We start from the raw sequence: 17,426 nt of genomic DNA on the forward strand, positions 1-17,426 counted from the left end.
GCAGATGTAGGGAAATCAAAATAGATTCACAGCTCTCTTTCTTGCTCGTGATCAAATGTGGGCCTCAAATACTTCATCACTCTTTATTTACATATCTGCTCTATTGAAGGCACAAGGGAGTTTTTTGGTTCCTGGCAGATGAACCAACCAAATTATCAAAATAATTTTGTGAAAGAAAGATCTTAATACATGGAAAAAATTCATGCTATAAACATTAAAAACAAATAGTCAATAATGATTCCCAGATTTTCTTTTTCATGCCACAACCTTGCAATGTCCCAGAAAAGGAAACGTCAACCAGTCAATCAACTTTGCAGACCTGTTTAAATCTGCCTGTTACCAAGTGACTTTGAATGCCTCTTCTATTAATTTTCTTTAACATTACACCATTTATAATCCATTTAATTTTCATTAGAAACATTAGTACTGTTCAGGCTCATTAACACAGTTTTGTCCTTAGGTTTCAGCTAGTAACAGTCATCCTGAGTCTTCTAAAACTCAAGTTCACATAGAAGGCTTCATTTCTTGTTTATATAAACTCTTTGTGATCTTTTGCTTGAAAAAATCTTTTTTAGGTGCTGGACTAAAAGGTCATTTGTTTTATGCTGCTGCAGTGTCTCAAAGTCAGAGTTTTGGGGGAAAAATACTTGAGCAAATTATGGCTTTGTTGCCTTCAAAACTGTGGAGACTAAAATAAGAAGTATGATGCTTACAAATACCTCCAGAAACCTTGCAGTAAAACCAGAGCTAACAGCAAGGGAAAAGATGGACTTTGGGACAGCTACTACTACATTTGTCAAACCAGAAATAGAAGTCAAGTCAGCAATCAATCAACAAGTCAATGACTTCCCACATCTAAACAAGCAGTCTAGAGGTACAACACAGCCTGGACTCAAATCTAATCATCTTTTGTTCATCTAGTCTGCCTCCAGAGGGCCCAAGGAGAGATTAAATATCACCAGTTGGAAGCTGGACCTGACTGGACTGAGTTGCAAGATCTTTGGAGAACTTGATAGTGAAATATGTTTTGTGACAGCATCAAGGCTCCCAACCACAAGGTATTCATTGAAACAGCATTTTCCATTTGCACAAAACTAGAGGCTGAAAACTGACCTAACATGAAAGTCAGGACAGAACATGAAAAAACCCCAAAGATTATGCTGCCTTTTAATAAAACTGACAGTAATTACAATTAATGTGATGAATTTATTTCACTGATGCTTAAAGAATCCTGTACTTGGTTTGCAAAGAGCCAGAAGGCACAAAAGGTTAAAGAATGCTTTTATTCAGCTTTCAGCTTTCACAGTTCTAAACAGTAAGGATAATTAACAATTCACCAGCAGTATCAGAGAACATAGTCCTGGTATCAGTAAAATGTCTACTGTATAAGGCACTGGTAGTGGGAAGAAAAAAAGACATAACATGGATTGCTCTTTCTTAATTGGAATTTGAATCTATTATGATTCAAATTCAAATATATGATCTAATATGTGCTTGCTATTCAATGCTTAGAAAACCACAAGCTACATTCACAAACAAATGTTTAGACAAGTTCGGTGATTACCGAGACAGGAATCAGTGGCTCCCCTACTTCAACTCTAGAGCAAGTACTGCTTTTCTTTGGAGTGGAATAAATTTTTAACCTACTAAAAGGAACCAAAACATGAATTACTTCAACAGTATGGCTTTAAGACCCTGTATTTGGTTACAATATAGCAAGCCAAGTTAAATAACAGCATACAAGTGCCATATACTGTCATTTTAAAAGAAGCAGTTTTACAATATAAAAATTAGATTAGAACATACTAAAGCCAGTTTTTTACAAACATTTTTACAAAAATGAATTACTAAAAAAAATTCAAGAATGTTTTAAATATGAATCACACTTTACATGTTGTATACATAAAATTACTTATCTTGATGATATAAATTAGGGATACTACAAAATATTTAAAGCTGGCATTCATATGCTACTGAAATGCACACATCAGAAATACTGATGTGTGCATTTCAGAAATACTGAAATGTTAGTTCTGCAAAAATCCTTAAGAGTCACTTTTATGTTTGCCAAATTGATGCATGGTGACTTGGGTTTCTAAAAGAGCCACAGTGACCTCCCGTGGCCACCTCAGAGATCCCTATCCTTAACCTTCTTTTCCATTTTGTACATGACATTCCACACAAATGCCAATGCCAATAAACTTGTAAGGTACAACAGTGGTTTCATGCCTGGTCCAGCTACTCCAGCAAAGGACAGTATTTCTATCAGAAATGAGCATAAGGAGCACAACCTTCACACAATCTAGCTCCTGGTCACAGAAAAAAAGTGAAGTGTCCTCCATGATTTATGAAGAAACTGTTCCAGAACCTTTTAGAGAACTGTTTTCTGTAAGACAGTGAGAGATGATGTTGAATAGATGTTCAACTCTAATTCAATATTAGGCTCCCAAATACATAAATTCAGCTTTTGAGAAAGCAAAGGAACAGAATGTAAATCGATGCTGCCTGAACCAAGTCCAAAGCAGAACACAGGTAAAGTTGTACAAGATTCTTAAATGTGAGTCAAGTTCATTGGTATACAAAGCCCAAAATAATTCTAAAAAGTAAGCAAGTGGAGGAAAAGAATGCAAAAGTCATTTAAGTGCCTTCTTCCATTGTTCTGAAGGGATGCAACCAACAGGAACAAAACAGTGTCTTCCTATGTCATGAACAGATGAGCAACGTGAAAACAAAACAGAAGTCACAGTAGTGACTGTCTCTCAGCTGTAGAACAGTAATTAACACTTACATTCTTCTACTGCTTATAAATCCTCTCTGTTATATCCAACTTTTTTCCCATTGCTAGACTCTTCTGTGTTTGGTGCCAACCATGTGAAATACACCTTCACTGGATCAATATTCCAATGCTTGTGAAATGATACTGGAATTTGGTGGGAAAGGTAGTCTTTTGGGTAGTCCATTGGCCTTGCCTAAGATGGAAGAATAAAGCAAAAGCACCAGTATTAATGATCAGTAATAATTTTAAAAAGACATCACTGCTCAATGGCCCCTGTGACACAACAATGTGGCGCTGACAAAATACACAAGATGGTAACAAAGGGGTTTTTACATCATTCTATTAAATCAATTGACACACCATTAGATTAAATCCTCAACTCACATGGCAGTCATCATGCTAGGAATGCAGTACACTGACACTAAATATGCCCTGTTTCTCAGGATGAAATGGCCACCATCTCAGAAATCAAGTGATAAACAGTGTAGCTGGTATGAAATCTTTTTAAATATGCAGTTTAGGCTCAATAATGACAAAATTATTTTAAACTATATTCTCTTCCTCCTCTAATGAGAGTTGTCAGCACTGCCACTGTGATTGTAGGATTCTAATAAGGCCATAAGCAGCCAAAATATACAGAGTTTATGACAGGTAAAGGTTCCAAACATGGGATACATTGTGGTGCCAGAAAACTGTGTTGTTATTCTTTATCAGGCTATATCAAACCAGACAGAATTACAACACAGCTACAAGATGCAGCTGCTGTCATGATGCTCCACATATATTTCATTTTCTCTGTCAGTTCAATGACACTGAGTACATCATTAAATGAAAAATTCCCACCTGCAGTGGTCCCTGGTAAAATAACTACATTTTGCCATTAGAGTTTTTGTAAGAAAAATGCATGGAAGGCAAAAATTTGTGTTTTACATCTAGGGGAAAAACCCCAAACAAGAAGAAAATGGAATTATTTGGATAACAAATAATTGATTTGATGCCTAAGCTGGTAACCGAATCAATACTGCACGCTTCACCTACTTATGGTGGTATTTATGAATTCTTCATGCAGTTCTGTATACATTACAGTCATAAAATTAGGCAACAGAATTTGACATGAAATCTGAGTATGTGTTGTTAGCATTTTGGGTCTTTTAATTCTGATATTTAAAACACAAAGTGCTTATTTTTAAAAATTCCACTGGAGAAAGCAAGAGGGAATCTGTATCCCTCATGACTTTTGAAAAACACTTTGAAGAACATTTAGGCTTCAAGAACCTGAAGAATTTATTTTGGATAGAGACCATTTTTACACATCTGAGACCAAGGATTTTTGCTGTTTGAAAATGAATCAGCTTTTTATTAAGCTATAGACAAAATTCTGGTGTTTCAATAATTCTAAAATAATGATACCTACTCTAATAACTGTAATTTTTTTGGGGCTAACATTTGTATTTGGTGTTCTAGAAAAGTCAAATATATAGCTTTAGCCCAGATTTCTTATTTAAGACCAAAATTCTGGATGCTACTCAACATGGGAAGGTTCCTGTTCTCTTTAAGAGTCCGATCATGTCAAAAACCTCTGGAACAGGTTACAGAATATGTATCTACCTCAGCAAGCAGGCAGCAGGAAACCAGTAAGACTGAGCAAACACATCATAGACACTCCAAGAATGAAGATATCTTTGCTTCTGTTTCATAATCTTTGTCTCAGTACAATTTTAGATTCACATACTTCAAGGAACATCACACATCATAATATTTCAGTCAAGTCCTTAGAAAGTTCTTTTCTGGTTGATGGAAAATCCAAAATTGGTTTTCTCATTTTAAATCTTTTTTTGCACAATAGTGAATTTAGTAGATTAAGAACATTCAATTTTTATTCAGTGGTTTTCCCTCACAGGTTAATTTTTGTTCAAGGAACATTAAATTAGAACTTGTTACATGCAACAGTAAAGATGAATTAGAAGTCAAGTGCAATTTTCTGTGTGGAAAATCAAACTGCTAGGATTTCACTTTCAAAGTGATTCAGTATCAAATGCACACTATTAAGGATTACAAGGAGGTCCTTTTTTTTCAATAAGAATAATTCTTACAATTTTGGAGAATGAGTTCTGTTCTGACTCTCCTTTAATTAGGCTAGTTTGTTGTTTTGGGTTTTTTTAACAGCTGTGCAAGCAAATTTATTCAGTAACTGTTGAATTTATAATATGCATGACTTGTTTTCTTTCTATATTGAACAGAGTAAGCAATGATAAACAGAACAGGAGAGTAAACAGATATAATTTTTTTATATGGACAAGGAATTAAAATATTGAATAGTATGTTCTCATCTTCCCATTTCTCTAAATAGTAAATGTAATCAGAAATGGAATCTTAACATAGGAAAAGCTGATCATTTAAATAAGAAACTCCCCCTCTCCATTGACAGCTGCTTTGACCTACAGAGTAATTTACTAATTCTCAAGTAGCTTATTATCCTATTCTCAGCTCATATTCAGATATGCAGGTCTTCCCAGTTTTTCAACTAGATTGACACCTCAAAAACATCAAATGCTACACTGATTTTAAACATTGACTTTTAAAAAAGTTGTGCACTGTTTGGGAAAAAAAAATCTTTAGTGCTTCTTGTTCATACCATGGAAGGATTTGGTTTACTTGGCTTACAAGGAAGAAAATCTCTATAGGCCTAAATGCACCATGCTTTCCACTGTGACACCTCAGTTAGCTTGTTAAATACTGTGGGAGATAGAAACAAGATTCAAATCTACTCCAGCCCTTTTCTCCCAAACTCACATGAAAATTATGTTTTGTAAGCTCTCTTTCCCATGTGCTAGCATAGAGCAATTTATTGTACTTATACCATTCTTCAGAATCCACCATAAAAGTAATAATTTAATATTTTATACCTTCACTAATGAGGTATTTCAGAATAGTAAATACTGAATCAATAGAAAAATCAGGTAAGTAGAGCAGGTGGATTTATTGAAAAATTTTACACTCAATTCTCCATTACCTGCATAAAAACGTATTGTGTTGTAGGTTTCCTCCCTTAGACATATGACAACTATTCAAAGCATGTGGCTCCTAATTCTATTTCTTTTTCAAAATCCTCACCTCTGACTGCATTTCTAATTAAATGTAGTTATAGGTTAGCTAAAATATCACATAAACTAGCAAAGCATTGTAGTAATCCATGGTAAGAGAATGTTCTTATTTGATCAGTCTTGTTCTGCTGAAAATCAAGGTAAAGCAGCAGCAGCATCTTGGTTAGTGTTATTACATATTGATGGAATTTGAATATTTATGACTGTTTTATGTGTACACTTCAAAAATGAAATACATTTTTAATACTCAGAAATAGCTCTCAGACCTGATGAAAGAGAGGACTGTGTGTTATAGGGATTCCTAAGCCACTGAAACACATCCCAAGGACCATATCATCGGGTGCATCCATGCTGTAACACCGGCACTTGCTAGCAAGTAGCTTCTGAACAGCTGTTCTGCTGAAAACCATCCTGAATTTAAAAAAAGCACATGAAATGTATAAAAACTTCTAAAGACACCAAATATCTGTAATTAGTAAATATTGCTAAATTATTAAAAACTGTATGACTGAATGTTGCCCTCTGATACAACACATTTGAAATTCAAAATTTAAGGGGTAAGAACTGACAAATAGTGCAAGAAGCATTTTCTGAAAGACAAATAATTTTTATACTGGAAACTAATTACACCAATTATACCCATTGTTGTTATTCCAACAATAATTTAGCTACAAACCATTTTTACTACAATTTAGAATTCCTCCTAAAATTGGCCTGGACTCAAAAAGGGTGTTCTCCTCTATCTTACTCAAATGTAAGGGAGAAGAGTTGGGGACTTGAGACCAGCATGTGTCACTACACAGAAGGTGTGAGGTAAATTGCACACATTTGGGGAAAACATCACTGTTTCTGTTGAAACTGATTTGGGCTGTAATTTAAAATATTTGCAAAACTCAAACCAGGAACGAATGCAGATCTCGGTAGGAACTAAAATAAATTACCCTCCTCCACCAGTGATATAACTGTATCCTCCTGTTCCCAAGCCGTAGCCATACCGCTCTCCAAGGAATACTGGTTCATTTGGGTCATAGCAGCTGAGCAATTTTCGGAGCCTGAATATACTATAATATGAAAAGCCATTAAAAAAAAAAATCTTGTAAACGTTCTTTTTGCAACAGACATTGCTACCCTCAACAGCATTCTGTTAAATAGCACAAAGATGACAGGAGAAATTCTGAAATTCTACCCAAAAAAACCTGCCCCAGAGATACAAACTGCTAAAGAGAAATTTATGATGGATAATTTACTATGAGATATGACTGTGCAATTTGGTCAAATGATGAACAAATTAGCTTGAAGTATTTTTTAAGTAGGCAGTTTGTCAGCAAAAGTGCATCTCATCTCAGAGAAAACATGAAATGACACTTTCCGAGCAATATGATCTTTGCAAATTATCTATGAACATTTACAAATTGAAAACTGAAAAGGCAGATTTAGTTTTATGAATGTTGCATTACCCACAGTTACATCCTCTCACTGTTTCTTCTTCTGTCACATGATTTAATGTAAAGTCTTGAACCACTGTTCACGACCACATGATCCCGCACACTGTTCATTATGCCTTTTTTTGCTTATGTTGCAGTGTCAGATTTTACGAGAATGGGATCTAATTTTACAGCAAATGCAAGTTCCAAAACACCATTCTGGGCAGCTTAGATAACTGACCTGAGCTTGTGGAACCTTTCTTCTGATACATTTGTCTGAGGAACACATCTTAGAAAGGTTATTAGCAAATGACTAAACCCTATCAGCTCAAATGTACCTACACAGAGGACTCACAAAATGTGGCGTATTCAGACCATATGATCACACAATAACACTGATATGCACAGTTTTAACCAGGCCACAACATTGTTTTTAATATCTGTCAAAAGAATACTATGGGAAGTGACAATGTTTTTTCTTCAAGTAATATAAAGCCACATGACTAATACAATAGCTGTATCTCTTAAATAAAGGATAGGTGAATATTGCTAAATCTCTTATTGACAAAAGAGTGGCAGCTCCTGAAGTAATGCAATATATACCTTATCAGTGTGTCATCATCCACTACAACTAACCAAGGGGTTCTGGGAGAAGTATGATTCAAAAACCTTTCCAAAATGGCAAAAGTTTTCCCACAGTGACCTAAAAAGAAGATAAATTAACAGAATATATACTTAAATAAAACAGGAATTAAATTAAAAATCACCTTTATTCCAGCTATCTGTCAAGCTGTTGAACAATACTGGACTAACTGCTACTCCTAATTTAAAGAGCTGTAAAAATGAGGAGACTATGATAGAAGCAAATGTTCTGCAAAATACTCCAAGACACTGTCACAGCATTTCAAGATGCATCAGGCAGATCCATTGCTTTTACAGAAATATTGAAATCTATTTTAATCTACTGTACTCCTCACTGGCAACTCAGGTCCTGATCACTGCCTCCAAGGAAAGGTCTGAACATTTATCACAAGATTATAAGGAAGTTCAGGAGGTAAGACACCCTTTGCTAGGAGTGCAGAAGTGAAAAACCCTTGTTCAGAATAAGCAGGACCTGAGAAACAAGAAGTTTCAGACTTCTATGGAGTTTTTTTTACATCTTGGACAAACCTCATTTCAGTCTTTACTCATCACAGTTGATTGTCTAAAGTAATTACTGCTATCAATATTACATTTAGTAAACAACCACTCAAAATAACATTATATTTGAAGACACTTTTAGTTAAAATATTCTGTGAGAAAATGCAGTAATTCTATGCTAAAGACATGAAGGAAGTCCTTGCTCTGGTGATTTTGTGAGACTGTGAATTTAACACAGACTGATATCTGAACATATCCAAAATTAAACCCAAGATTTTTATATTATACTCTATTTAAAAATGTGGAAGCTTCCTGGCACCACTAGAGCTACTGGGCATAGCTCCTAGCACTGATCCATGTGTGCCCAGCAGGCTTGCTGCCCCCTGAAAACTCTCATGCTTGCTCATGTCCCACTCCACCTGTGCACACAGAAATCCCTGCCTATGCTCTCTCTGCCTCTAACAGACAAAACAAAGGGGCAGAAATAACCCAGAGGTCAGAACAACTGACCTAGTGGGCCAAGTAAGGCTAACAGGCCACTCTGCCTGGACACCTGTAACTTCTATAATAATAGAAATACTATTTCAGAAATACTAGAAATAGTATTTCAATTATTATAGAAAGAAAATATCAGCCTAAGAACAATATATCAAATGAAAGAAAATAAAAATTAACTTACTCAAGGAAGTCATCATACCCATAGCCTTTTTTATATTCAAACACAAAGTAAATTGATTTAAGTGCTTGTTATTTGCTATAGAAAGGTGTTTCAATCCTAACATTCCGTTTTTATGCTTAAATCAAGACCTGCAAGGCACATGGATATAATATATGAATACCATATGGCAAGCAGTTTATGCTTAGTAACCACTTGGCACTGCCTGAGGTCTTTTGAAATAAATTTATGTCTTCTTCACTGTTAATGATCCTACTGAAAATCATAAATAACTGTAGAGTTATTACTCTTACCCCAAGTAATAAAACCATTTTTTTTCTCTTGGAGTATATCAGTATACCATGCTTCCATAATCTCAGTATCTGGGTTTCTGCTTAAAAGAACATATTATCTACACAGGGGGACTCTGAATGTACTCTCCATCCATTTCCTGTGTGAAGAGCATTCTTTAGTTTAGGCTGCACATATGTGCTAGAGAAAACCAGAATTTCTACATGACATGCTTGACATGAAAAACACGTATCATCCATAAAACTTCACTTATTGATTCAGTCATTTGTGCAAAACTGACAAAAGCTCACCTCTGTCAGTGTTAGGTATGCCTAAATCTATAGTAGGAATGGAGATGTCTGCATAATCACTGTAGTATTCAATAAGGGCAGCTTCTCTTTCCCAGGTCTGCTTTACAACTGGTACTGCAAAACAATGATTGGCATTCAAACACAAGGAACTTGATTAAAATAGATACTTGATCCAAACATTCATGTTAACCACGTTTTGTTGGCCACATTTCTTCACATGGTTATAAAAATGCTGCTTCAAATACAGCATCATGATTCTAAATGTCCATTCTATTTTCATTCCTATAATATTTAGAGAGAAAAAAAAAGTTTTAAATTTTATGAAAGCCAGTCAGAACAACTTTATTTAAATTATTTTAAAATTATTAAAATATGACTATGGTTTCATGATATTATTATTAATATTAATAATTGAAAACTGTCATATTTACATTTTTCCAACCAAAGCATAACCAAAGTATGGAATTCTGCTTTTACACTTGCTATTGTATGATTCATAGAATACATCAGCACAAACACTATCAGAAATTAGTCATTCTTCCAGTATTGAAATGGCACATTTTAATCCAATTGTAAAGTCTGTAACATATTCTGAATCAGAAACAGACCAAATGTACCTTTTGAAATACTTTACTGGTATTATACACATCCTATCTGACAGCAAGATCATATTAATGCTCCAGAGTGTGTCTCTGGAGACACACTCACAAGACATTTTATAACCATTCCTGTTATAAACATATAAATATTTATGTTTCATTTATAAATAAGAAGTATTTGTTTAGTGTAGTTTATAAATATCACACAATCAATTTTAATCCCATGGAGATTCTATTCAAAGGAGGATTGCTTAATGCTTCTCTAAAAAAACCACCTTTTTCTTACCAGTTTGCCATTTCACATCAGGTTTTAGAATTGATCACACAAAATTCTAATAATGATGCCATGAGTGTTTACATTACATTGAGAAGTGAGTAAATTATGGGTAACACAAAAACAATCCAACCATCTGCAGGGTGTTCAGAAGAAAACCATCAGATTGAAATAATGATGTCTCTTCATTCTTAAAAATGAGGAGGTCAGGCCTGAGATGAGCAGGGACTCTGCATTCTGCTGTTACTGCTTCTCTGCTCTACGCTCTCTGACACCATCCAGGAGGTCTCACCAGGAGCAGGTAGTGCTTCAAATGGAGGAAATATTTCCATAACTTCCCTTTGCTGCTGTACAACCCTGATGCTTGTGAACAACTCACTTTAGCCCCTTGCTAGAATCATCCATCATCTAATTTGATGCTTGTTACCTACCTAGTTACTCACTTCCCTCTACTCTGAACACACAGAATTTACTACTCTTGATTGATCAACACTCAGTTTGATAACAGTTACCTTTTAGTGTTAAGACAGAGTAATAAGAACTCAATGCACTAATGGAAAGACTTTAATGTTTTGAAAAGAAAAAAAACCACTTTTGTAGCATATTGCAATGGTCCATACTACTTTTAAAAGTTCTTAAAAAGCATTCTCATTTCTTCATAAAAAATCAAAAAATTAATTACGTACAAAAAATGTATGGGCAGGAAATTAATTTCTTATTTTGTTGAAATGTTTTACTTAAAAATGTTTCTAAGCAGAACAAAACCAGAAAGCTTTCTGAAAACAAGGCTTCAGAACAGAAGAATCACAAATACACAACAGCATCCAAACTTCCCCTGGCAGAAGAGCTGCACCTGTGAAGGTTGTTTTTATCTTTCTCCAAACAAGGACCTGAAACTCAGCAGGGTCCCTTAACACACAGAAATATTTGCAATTACAGCTGAGCTTCTCAATTCCTTTGGTGGAGCCCCCCCTTCTTTCTATAAATGAAGAAAAGTTTATTGAAGCAAGGACTTGAGTGTCATCTCAGTTAAGAGCTCTGGGAAGGGGCTGCTGCCTGAAGTGTCCTTGTCTTTCCCTTGTTTGTCTTGATGGAAGTGTCACCATGCAGATTAATGTCAGTTGTAAACTGAATCCCACAATACTTTGTTATTTCTGGCAAATTGTATCTTCCAAAGAAAACTACTTGAAATTTTGGACTAGATGATGATGCAAATATTTATCAATATGTATTAATACTTGTGATCACACCAAAGTTTGAATACCACTAGAGATATTTAAAGGTCAGCTCTAAGCTCTTAATGACATTTTATTCCTGCTCTTTCTAGAATTCTGATGCATGTTTGCAGTCCTGAAAATTTCTTTTATAACTACAGATGGTATGTGCAAGAAGGAGAGTTGTATCTGAAGTAAATTCTGAGGTAAAATTTAGCTGCTTTTAAAAGCACATCGATTTCCAAGCCTTAGTGCTGCATTAATGTAGTTTTTGGCATACAATAAAGAATGACTTACCAGGTAAAAAGAGCTCTCTGAAGCTGGCATCCATTAATCTTTCAAAATCTGGAGTAAGATTATCCTCTATTGCATAACACTGGAAGCTGTGAGGAAAGTTCAAGAATTTTCCTCAGTCTTCAACAGGTGTTTCTTGAAAGATGTTTATGCTATCTTTTTGAGGCCTTATGTTTCTTTCTGACTTTCTAGGTTTTTGGGTTTTTTTTCTTCTTCTTTTAAATTTTAATGTTAAAAAATTAACATGGATCCAGGAAGGAGAATCTTCAGTGAACTCCAATTACAGGACAGTCAATTTTGTTTTGTCAAAAGCTACTTCAAAGATAACCTAAAAACTACATGACTAAAACACTACAAATGTGCTTTCATCAGGTGTAGTAGCATTAAGAGAATAATTCCATAAATCTTATTATTAAAAAATCCCACCTGTTTTTAACTAGACTTAGTTAAGAAAAGAGCTTTTACTTTCATCTTGTCATCTGACAACAGGTATGGCAAAAACCCCTCAAAATTTGGTACAACTACTACCCAATTACTTGATTTTCAATTTTTTTTGCCAATTATAATCCCTTTAAATTATGCTTATAAACAAACTAAGTCTAATGGAGAGACTATTATGCTCCTGGAGTATTAAAGAGCACACAAAATTCAAGCAAATTCCTGGAAACAAATCTCTTCCTTAGTAACAAAATGTCTAAAAGCAAACTAGAACAGACTGGTAGGTGGCATCAAGTAGGTGGAATGTCTTCTGTTCAATAACTGGATTTGGAATTTTTCCTTCCAAGCTTTGTTGAGACTTGATCTCCCTCAACTCAGCTGAGCATTACTATGTGTTAGCAGAAGCTGAGAGTTTCTCTGTGTCTGTTTTCTGTGCCTCTGAGGAGGAAGTTAATGCTCACTGTGTGTATCTTGTTGGGCTGCACTAAGGCATTTTTGTTTGTTGTTTTTAGCATGGTGACTACAGCTGCTTGTGTAACTCTACAATTTTCACATGAACTTCCAGGTGAAATATGCTATCGTGTTTCACACACTCCTGATCTGGGCCACTGGTTGCACAAAGTACTACATATGACCAGATTTCTGGAAGGGACAGATTTTCCCATTCCAACCATTACAAAGTAGATGTGCATGTGGAACAGCTAGGAGCAACATGACAGCATAAGCTGCTCAACCTTTTACTGGAGAGGAGGGCAGGACAAAAGAAAGGAGGAGATGAGGGACCTTTCAGCTTGTTCAGATTTCTAAGTCAGCCACCAAAGAGCTGCACGATTGTCACTGCTGGCACAAAGAAAAGAAGTGAAGCAATTATCTGGGGGAAACTCACTGAAGGATATTAATAGCTCCTGGATTAATTCAAATTGCAACAGTTCCAGTTTACAACAATATCAGCTAATCCTATGCATGTTTTAATTTAGGTATTCAATTCCAAGTTTTTTGACAACAGTCACCACTTTTAATCTTAAATGTTTAACAGCACTCCTGAGGACTCTGAACAGCAAAAAGATTCTACCTGAAAGATAAGCTGTTTATAATTCCAAAAGTTTCCTGTTTCTGACTCAATTTTGCAAACATTTAGTCCCAAGAGCTGCAGAGACAGCATATATCAGCTTGCTTTTTAAATATTCATTTTATGAACTATATTGCAACAAACTACTACCTTGACCAGCCAACAACTTACTTCTGTCACCATGAAATTTTCGACATGTTTTTACAGCAACAAAAACATCTTCCTTATTCACTGGCTCTCCCTATATGAACAAAACAAAAAATAATCTTTTAAGTGCAGGCTGTGCCTGTAGTATTTTATAGGATATGTATGTCCTTACATATAATAAAACAGGAAATAGCTTTTCATTGTATAGCCTATCAAGCAGAATAGTGTTCTCGTGACACACCAGGAAGTAAATTTTTATATCTTGAAAAAAAAGGCATTGGTTGTTTAAAATTCCTGAAATAACATTCTTGGAAAATTTTTCCATTGATGTAGTACTCTGACAAGAACTAAAACACCTATCATTAGGAAAAGACCGTGAGTAGAAAAACTTGAACTAAGACTTACTAATCTGAAAAAGAATGTTTTCCTAATTTCTTTGAAATCAGTCACTATGAGAACACAAATTGTATCACACTTGGAAAAAACAGCTTAAATGATACACACTAGAAATCTTTTAATTTCCTCAACTGTAATAAACCATTTGACCACTTTGATTTGTTATCCTTTTTGGCACCTAGAATTTTGCTCTCCTGGAAGCATGGAACACGTTCTGGCCACGAGCTACACTTAACTCATAATATAATAAATGTGTTCTCCTAGAGGTGGAAGAGATGGGTTGTACTTTAAGGCAGCAAATATTATATTACATTTTATCTCTAGCCTCAACAAGTTTTAGATTCCCATCTGTGGGGAAAAAAACAAAAAAAGATCATCTATACTTCAGTATCTCACTGTGTAAGGAGTGTAAGGATAAATAATTTATAGATCATGAGCCAACCAAACATTGTGGTATAAAGACTCATTAAAGCATAGACAATATTAGTTGCCAGGAAATATTCTGTGCCACAGAAGCCTGAAAGCATATCCAAATTACATCCTAGATAAATGTCAGAACAAACTATTTTGTTGGGGTATTTTTTAGTTTACTTTAAAATATTTTCTCAAGTTTTGAGATTTTTGAACTCAAGTATTACATGTTTTAGTAAGAGTTTTACTTTTACTAACCAAATGGTATTTAAAATATTGTACTTACACAAAGTGGCAGAAAATTACTGAAAGTTGTTGCACAGTGATCAACCTTATATGAATTCACATCATCTGTGCAGAACTCAGGCACTGGAGTAAGATGTGGTCCTTCCCCTTTCTGCCAAATGTACAGGGCAATCTATCAAAATTGGAAACATCCATATCAGTAACTAAACGAAATAAAAATTTTCACAGCATACAAAGAAATCATATTAACAAAGAATAAGAAAAGTGGAAGATGTGGGATGGTGTAGCAGATTTGTTGCTGAGTTGATTAACTAATTCATATTCTGCTGGTGGCACCATGCTCAGAGCCAGGTATTGGTTGCTGGCTCTTCCTGTCACTCCCTCCAAGTGGAAGGATAGAGAACAGTACTTGTGCTCCTGGGTCCTTTAATCTATTAGTATTAGTTCAGATTTCAGATATTGTATTAGTTCAGATTTCAGATATTCAGAATTAATATCTATCACATGAACCAACAAAGAAGCAATGCTCCTAGACAACAAAGAGTATTTGACAACTGTAACTTATCATTAATTATTTCTGAAAATTCACAATGTGCTAAAATTTCCCACTGAAAAATGAAATTTCAATAGAAAGCCTTAGAATGGTGTGAAACTATTTGATTTCAGAAGTGAGGTCAGAGTGCCATTTTGGGTTGTAGCACAGGATGACACAAGGTTAATAAAACAATGGAAACATATTTACAACACGAAGACAAAAACAGTCTTAGTCCTAGTTCAGACCTAATGCTAGATGTATAAAAAAATCTGTTATTCAATTCCAGCTTTGAATAGGCATCAGGGAATATGCTATATATTGTACAGTTACAAAAAGTCTACTCAACAACCTACAAATGAGCAGCAGCATGACAAAAACACTTTACCACATCTGGAGGATATGAAAGTGATATAAATGTTATGCATATAAGGAATAGGGACTTGGAAAGTAATAAGGTGACACAAACAAAAAAGAAATAACAAAAAGGATGCAGAGCACAATAAAAAACCAAAGACTAGAGGTGTATGTCATTAGGAGTCCCTGAAACTAAAATATTTCTTACAAACTTTAAGATTATACACAATCATAAAAAACAACAGATTATATTCTTTGATTTGTTGTCAATCTCGATTCACACAAGAAGAGCATAGACAAAAAAATTATTATTTAAGACAGAGAAGATGGTGATTTATTAAATAAATGAGAGGGAGTGAAACTGTCTCTAGGGAGACATGAGACTGCGCAGAAAGAATAACTCCAGGGCTGAAGCAGGTTATCAATGGCAATAAATTTGAAATAAAACATATGCAAAGACCTGCTAACAGAATAATAAGTGGATGGAAGTAATTTTGTTGGTCGAGTGATTAACTGTTTCTTACTAAGCAATCTGTGGCACATAAAGAAGCGGCTTTAATGATCTTTTTTTTTATGACAATATGTTTAGATATTTTTTAATGCTGAGGTAGACTGTCATACTGGGAATATATGAATGATTTTGTCTGAAAAATAACATTAAAATAAAATGACATTGTGAAGCCCAAGGTCTTGCATTGAGAAAAATTAACAAGAGGAAGAAAACACCTTCCTGTCTTGTTTCTCACAGCAAAAATGAAAGCTGAGAGGGATTCAATTGTTTTTGAGAAAATGAGGGGAAATTACATAAAAGAATGGTTTTGCATAAAACCAAATTTATTTAAATATGCTACATATCTACACTCTATAAATACACCATAGATTTATGTTGTAAATGAGGTCTATGACCATTATGAGATCTGAAAAAGTAGCAGTAGTGTTATGTAAAGGTGTTTTTTTTTTTCTGGACCAGAACTACAATTTATAGATGCTTTTCAGGAGTGTTAAAATGATTAAAACTACTTCAGGGTCACTCAATTTCAGGCCAAAATCTTAATCCCATTCTTCCTTCCTTCTGCCTCACATTCCTTATCCGAATCTTAATCATGTTCTTATTTCAGGCCAGAAGCTTATTCCAAATTCATCCTACTTACTTCTGAACCCCTAGTTCAGAAGTTCACTTTGGGGACAGTACAAAACCCTGGACAGCACAAACACTTTAAATGCAGAAAAAATAAAAAAGGCCTCCAAAAAAGTAGCACAGAGACTCTTTTAGAGCCTCCTTCTCATGTTCCTTTCAGTCAGTTCACTCACTGTCTGAAATACCTTCTGCCAACCTTTTGAAAGTGTGACACACCAGAGACAAAAAGAAGACTTCCAGACTTCCAAGCTGCAAGTTGCAGCACTCCTTGTTCACACAAAGGTAGATTCTTCAGAGTATTTAATGCAAACCCCACCATATTTATCTCTGAGAGTCTGATTCAGAAGGTGAGACTGGCTAGAATTGAGCTACTACTCACCTCAGCTTATGGTTCATGAATTGGAAGTCCCCCTCCTTCCTTACAGAGCAATCCTTAGAAGATACCTTAATGTATACAACTCATTCTTATATGAGTGCAAGCTTACTAATAAATTTTTCTGTGCTTAAAATATAGTTCTAAAGTATTGCAATATTCTAAAGGAAGGAAAAGAAATCTAGCATGCCATTGCAGTCAAACTTTTTAGCAATGTTTAAGAATAATCTCTTTATT

At 34.8% G+C, this 17,426-nt stretch overlaps 1 protein-coding gene across 4 annotated transcripts in view; it reads right to left on the reverse strand.

The window, feature by feature from the left end:
* Window positions 1-1,264: 1,264 nt before the first annotated feature.
* Window positions 1,265-17,426, reverse strand: part of B3GLCT (beta 3-glucosyltransferase) — a 45,971-nt gene continuing 29,809 nt past the window's right edge. For all 4 annotated transcript variants that reach the window (XM_077173818.1, XM_054654968.2, XM_077173817.1 and 1 more), the window contains 7 exons: window positions 14,830-14,961; window positions 13,761-13,830; window positions 9,702-9,815; window positions 7,908-8,007; window positions 6,822-6,941; window positions 6,147-6,291; window positions 1,265-2,969 (listed from right to left, as the gene is read on the reverse strand). In XM_077173818.1, the coding sequence (XP_077029933.1) occupies window positions 2,802-2,969; window positions 6,147-6,291; window positions 6,822-6,941; window positions 7,908-8,007; window positions 9,702-9,815; window positions 13,761-13,830; window positions 14,830-14,961 (849 nt within the window). In that variant the 3' untranslated portion in view covers window positions 1,265-2,801. The remainder of the gene's footprint in view (window positions 2,970-6,146; window positions 6,292-6,821; window positions 6,942-7,907; window positions 8,008-9,701; window positions 9,816-13,760; window positions 13,831-14,829; window positions 14,962-17,426) is intronic.

Source organism: Agelaius phoeniceus, chromosome 2, assembly GCF_051311805.1.
Source record: "Agelaius phoeniceus isolate bAgePho1 chromosome 2, bAgePho1.hap1, whole genome shotgun sequence".
Lineage (NCBI taxonomy): Eukaryota > Metazoa > Chordata > Aves > Passeriformes > Icteridae > Agelaius > Agelaius phoeniceus.